General features: G+C 38.6%; 1 protein-coding gene across 3 annotated transcripts in view; it reads right to left on the minus strand.

Annotated features, from left to right (window-relative positions):
* DOCK8 (dedicator of cytokinesis 8) overlaps positions 1-13,132 on the minus strand; it is a 315,501-nt gene that overhangs the window by 148,047 nt on the left and 154,322 nt on the right. For all 3 annotated transcript variants that reach the window (XM_072610925.1, XM_072610934.1, XM_072610944.1), the window contains 5 exons: positions 11,040-11,120; positions 9,272-9,431; positions 7,695-7,831; positions 6,146-6,239; positions 4,055-4,220 (listed from right to left, as the gene is read on the minus strand). In XM_072610925.1, the coding sequence (XP_072467026.1) occupies positions 4,055-4,220; positions 6,146-6,239; positions 7,695-7,831; positions 9,272-9,431; positions 11,040-11,120 (638 nt within the window). The remainder of the gene's footprint in view (positions 1-4,054; positions 4,221-6,145; positions 6,240-7,694; positions 7,832-9,271; positions 9,432-11,039; positions 11,121-13,132) is intronic.

Raw genomic sequence — 13,132 nt, forward strand, 5'->3', positions numbered from 1 at the left:
ATCTGGGGGCTGGTAGAGTCCTGGAGAACACAGTGCATCCACCTGATATCTGCAGCTCTTGACCTTACATTACCAAGTGAGCAAAAAGTGCTCTGTTCAGACTTGTCCTCCTTGGCACTCCTACATTTGGGGATCATTCGGTTCTCACTAATGTACTCTGAGAATAGCTGTGATATAATTAAGGGATAATGTTCATTGCAAAGGAGTAGACGGAGCAATAAACGCCTTATGTGGGTAATGAAATGCTGAAGCAAATGGGAGAGCCACAAAATTCATTTTGTGCAAATCTACTCCAATGCCACAAGTATGGGTTCAAGTACAGGGTGATATTTTGCAAACAGAAACAAAGTTAGCTTCAGTCACCAGTGTGGAGCCAGGGGAAAAATCGATGGACTTGGAATCTACAGGACCTGATTTCAAATCTTAGCTGTACTACTTACTACCTATGCAACCTTGAGCAAAAGTACATGCCAGGGTAGAAAGATCATTGAATTTGTAGTAACAGGACCTGAGCTCAAATCCTACCTCTGAGATAATATCTGCTTGACTATGGATTGGCAAATCACTAAACCTCTCAGCCTCAGTTTCCCCATCTGTAAAATAAGCGGTGGGACAAGATGACTTCTAGAGGAAATAACTACTTTCCTTCAAGCCACTGTAGGAGGTGGAGGGTGTCAGTATTCTGTTCCTTCAGAATTTATTTAAATGTTACCTAAGGGATAGAGATCCTGGCCAGAGAGCTCCCTTGTCCAGTGGATTCAGAGAGGGAACAACGTCTTAAGTGAAGAAAAGAGGGAACAGTGATGCTGCTAAGAACCAGTCCCCAAGAGAAAATAGTCCTTTTTTTGTGAAAGACAGGCTATATTTCTCTTAACTTTCAAGATGTTGGAGAAGTTAGATGAGAGACTCCAAAGTCCCTTCTAACTCTATAAATTCATGATTCTTACTAGCTGCGTGACCCTGGGCAAATCATTTAGCCCTGTTTGCCTCAGTTTCCTCATCTGTAAAGTGAGCTGGAAAAAGAAATGGCAAACCACTCCAATATCTTTGCCAAGAAATCCCTAAATGGGGTCATGCAATGACAACTGAACAACAATAACAAGAATGAGCCCATGAAGTTCTTTAATTTCTCAGGGTATTTGTTTTTTTTTTAGCAGTAAAGTGAGGAGGTTGGATTCAGTTCACCAGTCCAACACATATGTGTGTATGTATGTAAGAGAGTATAGTGTATATGCACATATACATATATGTATACATATACACACATGCAAAATGCATATAACATACACACTCTTAGGTCCTACTGTTACAGAATGAGTTAGAGAATGAGGATTTGAACTTAGGGTCTTCTGCCTCTAAAAACAGTGATCTTCCTAGCAGACAGTTATGTCTTTCACGAGATAGTGTTCTGGACCTGGAGTTAGGAATAGCTGAGTTCAAATCTGCCCTTAAACACTTACTTGGCTTCGTGATCCTGGGCAAATCACTTAACTTCTGCCTGCCTCAGTTTCCTTATTTGTTAAATGAGGACAATAATAGCACCTGCCTCCTAAGGTTGTTGTGGGTATAAAATGAGATAGTATGTGTGAAGTACTTTGCAAACCTTAAAGGCATGTATAAATGCTAGCTGCTGCTGCACTTTTGCTACTACACCATGTTACTGTTCTCTATTTTCTCCAGAATGCTCTGCCTCCATCAGCTTCCTCCCCCCCCCCCCATTAGGAGGTGGCAATGATTCTGAGTTCTCAAGAGCTCTGTCAGTAGAATACAAGCTGTATCCAGTCATACCAAGATGAAGAAGCTTTGAGTATGACCAGCCTGGTTAATCGTTATCAGTAGAATTGCTACTTACATTAATATTACAGTGTCACCAATTTACACGGTACTTTCTTCAGGAAGTCTGCAGTTCTGCCTCTCTGAATCAACAGAGCTTCTCCCCCCACTTCCTCCCTCCCTCCCCTGCAGCAAACTACTTTTTGTCACATTCAAACCCAGGCCAGACTTGGCAGAGATCAGGCCGCCAGGACAAGGTAGTGATCAGACTTTGCACCAGATCAGATTCCTTTGGGAGCACTGAAAGCTTGCAGGTCCCTAACCTGTCCTCCAAATCTTAGAGTAACACAACACTCAGTATCCCAAGAAAACAGGATGGGCCCAAACCTTTCCTTCAGAAGTACCAAAGAGCCCAACTATAACATCAAGGCCAGAGTCAAGTAGTCTGGAAGTTCAGGCAAACAAAACACCAACCTCACTGTAATGAGCTGTTATGGTAGACTGGGGATATAAGTTCAAAAGAAGAGGATGACTCCAAAATGTTAACCATCAATACAGCTTAAGCATAAAGCCCAAGGGTTGGGGTGGGGAGCAGTGGAAAATTATCTCACATAGTGAGGGTGGACAAGTTGAAATCCATACAAACAAAGAGTGGGGAAGGGTGGAATGTAATGGCTGCTACTCACTCATCTGAACTGGTCAAATGAAGGAAGACACATATACACACATAGAGTTGAGTACAGAACACATTTCACTCAGCAGGGAAATAGGAGAGAAAGGGGAGGGGGAATAAAGGGAAGTGCTATAGAAGCAAAACAAATTCTAAGGATGTAAAAAAACTGTTTGAAATGGCAAAGGTTGGGAATCTGAGGGGGTGCCTTTAAACTGGGGAATGGATGAACAAGTTAAGTCATGTAAGCGTGACAGAATATTATCGTGTTGAACTCTTATCAGCATAATGACCAAGCAAGATCCCAGAGCATTAATGACGAAGCATGCTACTCCTCTCCTAATAGAGATGGAGGACACAGAATGCAAAATGCGACAATTTTTTTTGGATATGGCCAATGTGGAAATTTGTTTTGATTGACTGTATATTTTTGTAATGGATTGTATTTTTCTTGTTTTCTCAAATTGGGGGTAGAAGGAAGAGAGGGTAAGAAGACAAATGTTGGCTAAGTAAAAACAAATAAAAACTTTAAAAAATGACTTTCTTCACAACAACTTTATGACATACATAAAGTTCAAATGTCTTTTGCAAGAGGACTATCCCAGTTCCCCTAAGTGCTTGTGCATTCCCCTTCTAAGGTCACTTTTATCTTTTCAGTACACACACACACATGCACACACACACACACACACAAATTATTGGAATGTAAACTGCTTGAGGGCAGGGATTATTTACATTTCTTTCAATCCCTGATGTTCAGCACAGAGTCTAGCACATAGTAAGGGTTTCATAAATGCTTATTGATTGACTTACTCATTGCCTGGCATTCAAGAGCTTCCTGAATCAGACATTATCCTACAATTCCAGCTTTATCTCACTTCCCTCTACACACCTACATTCTACCCAAAATAGACTACCTGTTGTCCCTTAAACCCTCCTTGTACATTCCCTCATTTCTGCTTCTGCTCAGTCTGTCCCCATGCCTAAATTTGTCATATTATCAGAATTACATCACAGTTTCCATCAAAGTATTACTTCCAGTTTTATAGATGAGGAAATTGAGGCCAAGAGAGAGTGGAATGAATTGTTTCAGGGTCACATGGGCAGTGTCTGAGTCAAAGTGTGGACTCAGGTCCTCTAACTTCACACACAAAATCCAAAGGTTGGCCACCAGGTGATAGATTTTTTTCAGCCTCAGCCTCTTGCAACAACTCACAAAGACTGTCTACTAAGGCATGGAAGGTTTAAGATCTGTGTTAGTAGAAGGAGGACCTACACTGATGGATACATGCATAATTTCAAACAAGTATCAAAGGAAAAACTTCCAGTGCCTTGGACTGTGAAGAAAACTTCCACCCTCCCCTTACCCCCATTCCTTCCCCTCCAAAAAAACCCAACAGAAGTTTTTATTCCTCCCTCTTAGAGTATCTAAAATTTGTCTAAGCAAAGATACTAAAGATGGATATATTTGTTCAAGCAGAGTGAAGGTTGGAGGACCAAGGAGGTCTCCACTAAAAATTTACAGTGTCTATGTGAAAAATCCAAAGCACCATCTCCAGTTGTCTGCATAAGAACTTTGTTGGTCTTAAAAAGAACTCTTATTTTTCTTACCTGTAGACAGTATGAGGGACGTACACTTCTTTAATTGGGAATTCCAGAATCTCTTTATGTGGGCGGGTCCGATTTTCAGGAAACGGTTTCACAGGTAAAAGCTCAGGAGTCAGACAGCAGCAGTTTAGTACCTCTGGCACTGGTGAAATTTCTAGCCTAAGTAAACCTTCAGCAAAAAAAGAAAAACAATTTTTTGAAATAAAATGCATGGGTAAGTGGAAACAAATGGTATCGGTCAAATTTTTGTTGTTGTTTGCCAATTAGCATTTTAGGACTTAGATTTAGAGTTGGGAAGGGTCTTAGTGATCAACTATTCCAACCCCTTCATTTTATAAGGAAGAAATCCAGGCTTAGAGAATTTGACCAATGTCACATAGTTAAGTAGAAGAGCTATTATTTGAACTCTGATCCTTTGTCTCCAAATCCAGTATTCTTTCCACTAAGCAGAGTTCATTTACCTTTCCAGAAATTTTGATCCTGCCCAAGGCGGTAAATTAATGTGGGAAATTAATAAGTCATTTAGAAAGCAGAAATCCAAATGGTGACTCTACGGTCTCTCAGCAATTTGTCTTTATTACTATGTAATCTCTATCTTTGGGATTCAGAAACTGCTATAGGAAGCAATAAAGCCTTTTTTGATCACAATATTATTACTATAATTAACAACAATAATGACAACCTTTTTGGTATAGGGATACATAATTCACTAAACTCTTCACAACAGTTCTGTGAAGTAGGCTGGGCAGGTCATGCTCCCTATTGTGATACCTGTGATTTTTAAATATGGTATTTGATGTAGTTATAAGTGCTAGGACTCCAACATGGAGTCACTTAAACTAAATGAGCCTAATGACCATAAACATGTAAGCAATAACAGACAGCCTATACTATTCCACTGCCCAGACTTATTCTGATCTTGTGCAAATGCGTTGTTGTTCAGTTGTTTTCAGTTGTGTCTCACTCTTCATGAGCCCATTTGGGGTTTTCTTGGCAAAGATACTGGAGTGATTTGCCATTTCCTTCTCCAGCTCATTTTATAGGTGAGGAAAATGAAGCAAACAAGGTTAAATGACTTGCCCAGGGTTATATAGCTTGTAAGTGTCTGAGGCTGGATTTGAACTAGACCCAGCACTATATCCACTGAGTCACCCAGCTTCCCTGTACGAACGTGTAACAATGTCAGTATGTGATTGCATGAGGTGCCCAGCTGAATGCAGCAGCACTGTGCCAACTCATGGAATCAACTCACCCAATTTTGGTTTCTACTCAGGAAACTCCTATACCTGAATCTGGTACTGATAGGTTACCCTGGGGAATTTCTCCATGACATCTGGATCTGATCAAGAATGACATTCCTCTGTCTGGTGCTGATTGCCTCTCCCAACCAAACCAGTCTTTAAGGTTTACTAAGACTTACTTTATCGGATTCCACTCTGAGCATGTGCTCCCATTGAAACCTTGTCACTGAACATATTTCCCTCACATGAGGGAACCTGGCCTTGTATGGATGACTCTCTTTCTGTCCATGTTGTTATATAGGGTGTATGTGTGTGTGTGTGTGTGTGTGTTTGTGACTTTTGTTTTTGACTGCTTCTTGTGTCACACAGTAATAAAACTCACACTTATATAACAGCTTCCCGAGTACCAATTTTCTGCAAATCCTCAAACCTGGATCCTTGCTCTAACCTGAGCCCTGAGGCCAAATACAGCACCCATTTTATTGATAAGGAAACTCAGCTTCAAGGTGGTTAAATGTCGTGTCCAGTACTTTAGAGTTGGTGGTAATCAGTTCCTTTACTAGCTTTTTTCATGCTATTTATTGGAAGCATTACAATCATTTAATCGTGCAAAAGGACCATTCTAAAGAAGAAGAACAGCAATGGATTTTTAGTTTAATTATTTTTAGTTTAATTATCTTCTTTCCACAAGTCCAAGATTCATAACTTGCTTAATAAAAATATATCAATATGATTATTTCATTCATTCAAAAGACATTGTTAATAATATGAATCCATATACGATTCAAATGATTATATTCAGGACTCAGTGGGTTTGGTGATGCTGCAAAGAGCAAAGGCATGTGACCCCTACCTGGTATTGACTTCACTCTTCTCTGTAATGATGAAGATCTTTTGTAATCAGCTAAAAATTTGAGTAAGTCTTCATCACTTAGACGGTCACCTTCCTAATAGGAGGAAAGTCATTATTAGTGTATTAGTGTAACAGAAGTCATATGTTAACATTCAATTCTTTGGGTTGGGTCAAAATCTGAACATCTTTTTAATCCTTGAGTATTGTTCAAAATGTCTTTTAGAAGCCACAAACTCATAGTATTTAGAGTTAGAAAGAACCTTAAGGGTCATTTAGTCTAGGCTTGTACCCAAGCTCCCTTCTTTCCATCCTTGATAAGTGGTCACCAGATTCTCCTTGAATAACGTCATTGGCAAAGGACTAATTACATCTTGATACAGTCCCTCCCATTGTTAGGCAATTCTATTAGAAGACTTGCTTTTGCATCAAGCCACAAACTGTTTTCCTATCATTTTTACCCATCGCTGCTAGTTCTGCCTCTAGGTCATCCTAGAATAAATCTGTTTTCTCTTCTACCTAAGAGTCCTTCAAATATTTGAAGATGGCCATCAACTATCCTGCCTTACCTCGATCTTTTCTTCTCCAGACTAAACATTCTCCCATCATCCCAGGAGAACTAGAATTGGCCCTACAGGTCATTTTGTCCAATCTTCTTATCTTATAGATGAAGAATTGTGGTCCAGAAAGTGACTTGCCCAAGATCACACAAGTAATAAGAGGAAAATTTTGGATTTGAATCCAGATTTCTTGATTCTAGATCCAGTGCCCATTGGACCATGCATGCTATGCTGTCTCCTCTAGTTCCTGATGCATTTACTACAGCTTCCAAATTTCAGCATCCTAATTGACTTCCATTAGAAGCTTTCTAGTATGTCTATGTTCTTCTTAAACATTGTTGGTTGCTTCAGTTATACCTGAATCCTCATGGCCACATTTTTTGAGGTTTCCTTGGCAAGGATATTGGAGTAGTTTGCCATTTCCTTCTCCAGCTCATTTTATAGATGAGGAAACTGAAGCAAAGAGTGTCAAGTGACTTTCCCAGGACCACACAGCTAGTAAGTGTCTGAGGTCTAATTTTAATTCAGAAAGATGAGTTATCCTGACTCCAGATCTGGCACTCTGCCTACTACATCACCTCGCCACCCCTGCACTTCATAAATACTATCTGGAATATAGCAGTTCTCTTGTAAACAAAACTAAATCATATTTGTCTTCTTTGTGACTTTACTGTTCCTAGTAAACCCTTAAAATTAATATTACCTAGATGACAAAATGAATAAGAGCAGTGCCTTGTAAAGGACCTAGATCACTGCCAATATTAATCCACTCAGTTAATGGAATTCAGTTCAATGGGACTAGGGAATCTTCTAAGGTCTTGTCTATCTCTAATCTGTGAGTATTATAAGAACATACTTGTTTCCCCATGTATGTGAAAGGTAATATCCTTCTTTCTTAGTTTTTGTTTCGCTTTGCTTTTAGCAGACACCAGCATGGTGGCGGCTGTCTTAATGCTTTAGAAATCCCAAAGTAAAAGAAATGTACAAAGTACCTGTTTGAAAAAACTGTTTACAGTCATGGTGGTTGCTTTGAAGCTGGAGCCAATATAGCTGTCTTCTAAGCTTAAGCTTTTCTCAGAAAGTCTTCTAGATTGGGACAGTGTTCTCCTCTCCCCCACAGAACTTTTCCCTAGAACAAAAATCCTATCATTTTAATTTTCTTTTTTTCATTTCAGTAAACTGTTTTAAAAAGACCTATTAATCTAGTTGTCTATATTCTGGAATTGGCATTGAAGGTGGATTTTCATCCAAGGAAGGATTTTATTTCTTATATGAATTCTTCTCTCAATTCTATTTGCAATTAAAAATCAAACTACATTGATTGAATTAAAATTGACTTTTAAATATGGTGGAATGTATATTGGGGTCCAAAAAAGTGAACCATATTAACCAATTAAACATATTTCAGAAGAACAAGATGATAACTATACTGAAAGAAAGACAAGAAAAGGGAAAAGAAGGAAGACAAAGAATGAATGAAAGATAGATGAAAGAGACAAGAGGATGATGGGAAGAGAATGTTGCATGAACCCTCAGATGTGGCCGATTTCTTGGTTGGCTTGCTGATTGTACATTTCTTTGTTACAAGGGAGGATTTAATGAGGATTATACTGGGATGTGACTGTGGTACAAATAAAAAGCTCCAAAAGACATCAATAAAATGAAACAAAAAGAAGGAATAAGACAAAGGCAAACAAAATGAGAGAAAAAAGAAAAAAAAGAATGTGAAGTTTGGGTTGATGGGTACATGAAAAAGAAAGACAGGAACTTTTCACGGAAACTATGAGAATCTCGGGAGAATCATTATAAGTCACAGAGATATGATTCTTGGAAGTTTAATAGCTCTCCTGAAGAATTCGTTACTCGTCCTGCTCAAGAAGTTAATAATCTAGAGACTGATGATGAGGTAATAGGACAAGGAGGGGAGAGAGGGGACAAGCTACACCCTACTACTGTTGAATATTCTTACCACCAATCCACTTTTTCCATGGCATCTGAACAAAAGATAAATTTATTTCTCTTAATTGGGATATGGTAATAGAGTTTGACATTTTACTGCTTTCTCTGATGGGTAGACTTTCTTTAACCTATGTCTTTTCAGTCATAGGAATGTCTAATGACATTTCTATTATTTCATAGAGCATAGGGGTCTATTTCATACTCTTATTTTTCAGGACTTTTCTTTGAGGGTGATTAAAAGCTGTGGTTTTAAAGGTTTTTTTTTTGGAGGCATTCAGGGTTAAATGATTCACCCAGGGTCAAACAGTAAGTGTGTAGTTTTAAAGTTAATAAACCTTTAGGAAGAATATAACCTAAATGAAAAGGTCACTATAAAAATTCAATACATTTATTTCAATCCCACAAATATAATGGCAAATAGTCTTCTAAGTTATTTCTTGGATTTGACTCTGGGAAGGGCATGTAATGCAGCAATTACTTTTGTCCATTCTGGTTCCCTTCCTCCAAGTCCCCTTCCTTTCAGTGCCCCTACCCAAGCAACTCAAGTTTACCTTACAGGTGGCATACATAAGGGAAATATGAGCTCTCTCATCATACTTGAAATCCTTACCAACCATGGTTTCCATATCAGCTATTTCTCTATCAAGGGTAGAAACACTGAAGAAACTTGATAAACTTATGGGAGCCCAGGCAAAAGGCATCCGGTATTTTCCCAAGCGCTGGCAGAAGGACTCAGCTTGAATTTTCAACTTTTCAATCTTTTCTTTACTCTAAAGAAGAGAAGACCATGTGCACAGAAACAAGGCAGTGTGAACGCCATGGCATTATCTCATGTATCACAGAGATAATGATATCTGCAAACTCCAAACTAGACTACTATGTGAGGCTAGAAAACAAGCAAAATTGATACCCCAGGGGAGTATGGGAATGTAGGGAAGATGAGGAAACAAAACTGGAGACGGCTTTTAGAAAGGTAGGTGAGAAGCAGCATCCTGTAGTGGATAAGGCATTGGATTTACAAGCTCCAATAGTTGTTTTCATTGGGTCATTTCAGTCATGTTTGACTCTGTGACTCCATTTGGAGTTTCCTTGACAAAGATACTGGAGTGGTTTTCCATTTCCTTCTCCAGGTCATTTTACAGATGAGGAAACTGAGGCCAACAGAGTTAAGTAACTTGCTCAGGGTCACGCAACTAATAAGCATCTGAGGCCAGATATGAACTCCAGGGTCGGTGCTCTATGCACTTCACCATCTGGCTACACCAGTCAGATAGACTTGGGTTCAGATCCTACCTCAGATATTTATTAACAGGTAACCTTGAGCAGGTCATCGAGCAGGTCTCTGTTTTAGTTTCCTCTTCTTTTATCTCTAAATCTGTGATCTTATAACTACCCACAGTGGCAGTCACTTTGGTAGTCAGTAATGGCAATACCTTAAACAATTCACACAGTTAACCACAAAGCCCTCACAGTCAGCTAGTTTCCCCAAACTTTCCTCTAGGCATCACCTAATAGATACCTAATACAGTCATCCCATTTAAAGCACAACAGTTTCTAAGGGGGTCCTTCCATACATAGGATGAAAAACAGGAATTTTAAATAAATGCATAACTGATTTAATGAACATTGGATGTTGATTTAATGTACTTAATAATTATCATTCAATAACGAGTCTGTTGCAACATGCTAAATACATAAATCTTGTTAAAAAAAGTTAGCTATTTTCATGTTTACTTAAGAAAATGTGCACTTGGTGTTTAAATAATGATACAAAAGGAGTCCTAATATTTGTGGCATGAGTCTGTCCTTTAGAGCAATTTTAGGTTTGATGTGCTAATGCATTCAGCCCACACACATGCTGTCAAGAGAAGGGCTGTGGAACTGGGGTTCTGTTCATTGTGGTGGGGTCTCTTGTCACTTTTGTGGCCACCACACTAGACATGCAGCAGTCAATGAGCAGTAAGGAAATTTTGCTAAGAGCAAGGCAGTGGTCCTGACCCAGCTAGACCATTCATATAGTTTTATTATCCAAAATGGATCCACCAAGGCATTCATTAAGAGCCAACTGTAGGTAAAACATACACTGCTGGGCAATAGGAATAAAACAAGCAAACAATGAAAAATAGCCAATATCTTCAAACAATTTAGTTGATCTAGATGAGTCCTTTCCATTTTTGGAAAATCAAGTGTGAATTGCATTTTCCCTCCTTTACATTTATATAAAGAAATTGAGCTTCTCCCTTTATTTAACTGCTACTGTTTAAGCTTTATCTCAGGACACATTAAAACTATTCTCCATTAGCTGCTTTACAGAATTAATCTCAAAATATCCATCCATTCTAAGAAATCTGCATTTAATGGTACTCAAAATAGCATACCTTTCCGCCATCACTTTCTTTGATAACCATGTAGGGCTCTGCACAGTCGCCAATCTCTCCCTGCTGGAGAACTTTTTCAATCTACCAACAAACGTAATATTAAAACAAAGCACATGAGACATATAGGAAGCTCCAAACTAATTTGCTTTATGATCCCTACAATTAAAAAAAAAGGAGATGTGCTCTCTCTTAAAGTAAGCTCAGAGACTAAACCATGTGCAAGATGACTAAATGAAGATAATAAATTATCTGTAATTGTCTCTCTTATAGCCCCTATTAGGGTGACTATTATTGATTTAAATGGGCCTTGGGAAGGAAATTTGCAAGCAAGGGGCTAGCATAGCTTCTAATCTGAAATAATTAGGTGAATGCTAGAAAGTCAGCTGTGTTATCCTAGGGAATCTGGCATCATTTTGATCTAGTTCAAGGCTGAAGAGGACAAAAGGATTTGTCAAGCTGGATTTGACAAACTCACTTGAAGACAACTTCAAAAAAATTTTAAATCCCCCTGAAATAAATATGTTGAAAAAAATCTGAAATCTAATAAAAGAGAGAGAAAGCTATTTAATCTCTTTGGCTTTTGTTTGCTTAGATTACAAATTCCTTGAAAAATAATGTGCTAGGGCAGACAGTTAAATTCAAAAGGTATGACTATTTGTAGGGATTTAAAAATACGAATTGATGATTCTATCAAAATGAGACAAAATTAAACAATTCCACTTCATTCTTTAATTTGTTGAAAGTTCTCTAAGTACCCATTTCTAACATGACCTTTGTTGACCACTGGGAAAGTACTTATTTAATGATCAACAAACAGTAGATGATGTGTGACTTCTAATATTTGGCAGATTCAGTCACGTAGTGGAGAGCCCTCCAGACTCAGAGTCAGAAGACTTGTGGTCTTCTCCCAGCTCTATCACTCCACTAGCTGGGTGACTGTTAGCAGGTCACACCCTCTCTGAGCTTCTGAGTCCTCATCTATAAGATGAAGGGGTTGGACTAAATATAGTGAAGATCCCTTTTGCCTCCAAACCTATGGGTCTGTGAATCCCTGGCAAGAACAAAAATAGTTCACGATTCTATAACACCTTGCAATTTATAAAAGCAAAACAGGCAAGGTAAGTGTTATTATCCCCTTTTATAGATGAAGAAACTGCGGTTAGGAGAGATGAAGAGATGCCCGTGGAGGACATGGAGATCACTCTAAAGGGATTTTACACTTTCTACAACCTTAAAAGAACTCCCTTTAAGCAAGTCATCACCTTATAATCTCAGAAAAATTATTCAAAGGTCAACACTTGGGCTACATCTCTACAGCAGCAAAGTTTCTGGATCATTTATTTCAATTCTGCTGATTCCATGAAGAACGGGAATCAGCATTTATTAAGTTCCTACTATGTGCCAAGCACTGTGATAAGTGCATTACAGATACGATCTCATTCGATTCTTGCAATGATTCTGGGAGGTAGGTGCTATTATTATGATCTCCACTTTACATTTGGAGAAAAGTGAGGCAAACAAAAGTTAAGTAAGCTGCCCAGGGTCACATAGCTAGGAAGAAAGTGTTTGAGCCACATCTGAACTCAAGTCTTCCAGACTCCAGGCTCAGTGTTCTATCCACTCTGCCACCTAACTGCCAAAGAGGAGAAAAATTAGGCAAATTAATAGGGTCTTGTGTAGAAAAAAACAGTGTTCACAGATGATATTTTCTGACTTCTAAATATTGTTCTGCTTGGGATTCTTTGTTTTTGTTTGGTTTTGATTTGGTTTCCGGACCCCATTCATCGCTAGGTTCTTTTCTAACTACTTTATATTCACATTTCAGCCCTGACTGCAGATGGTCACAGCCTCTAAGATGTGAGTAAAAGAACATTTAGGGATAGAAGAGGACTGGATTTTTCAGGGAGGGTTTCAGAACTCAAAGGTTTCAAGGGTTTCTTTTGAGAGTGAAAGGGGTTCAGGTAGGATTTTATAGATCAAAGGCTACTCCTAGAAGTGAGAAGACCTAGAAATTATAACATGGACTTATTCTGTTGCAAGTATTTATAAAAATCTAAAACTACCTGCAAAATCTAGTGAGCTTTCCAAGGCAT

Source organism: Notamacropus eugenii, chromosome 1 (genome assembly GCF_028372415.1).
Source record: "Notamacropus eugenii isolate mMacEug1 chromosome 1, mMacEug1.pri_v2, whole genome shotgun sequence".
In the NCBI taxonomy this organism is placed as follows: Eukaryota; Metazoa; Chordata; class Mammalia; order Diprotodontia; family Macropodidae; genus Notamacropus; species Notamacropus eugenii.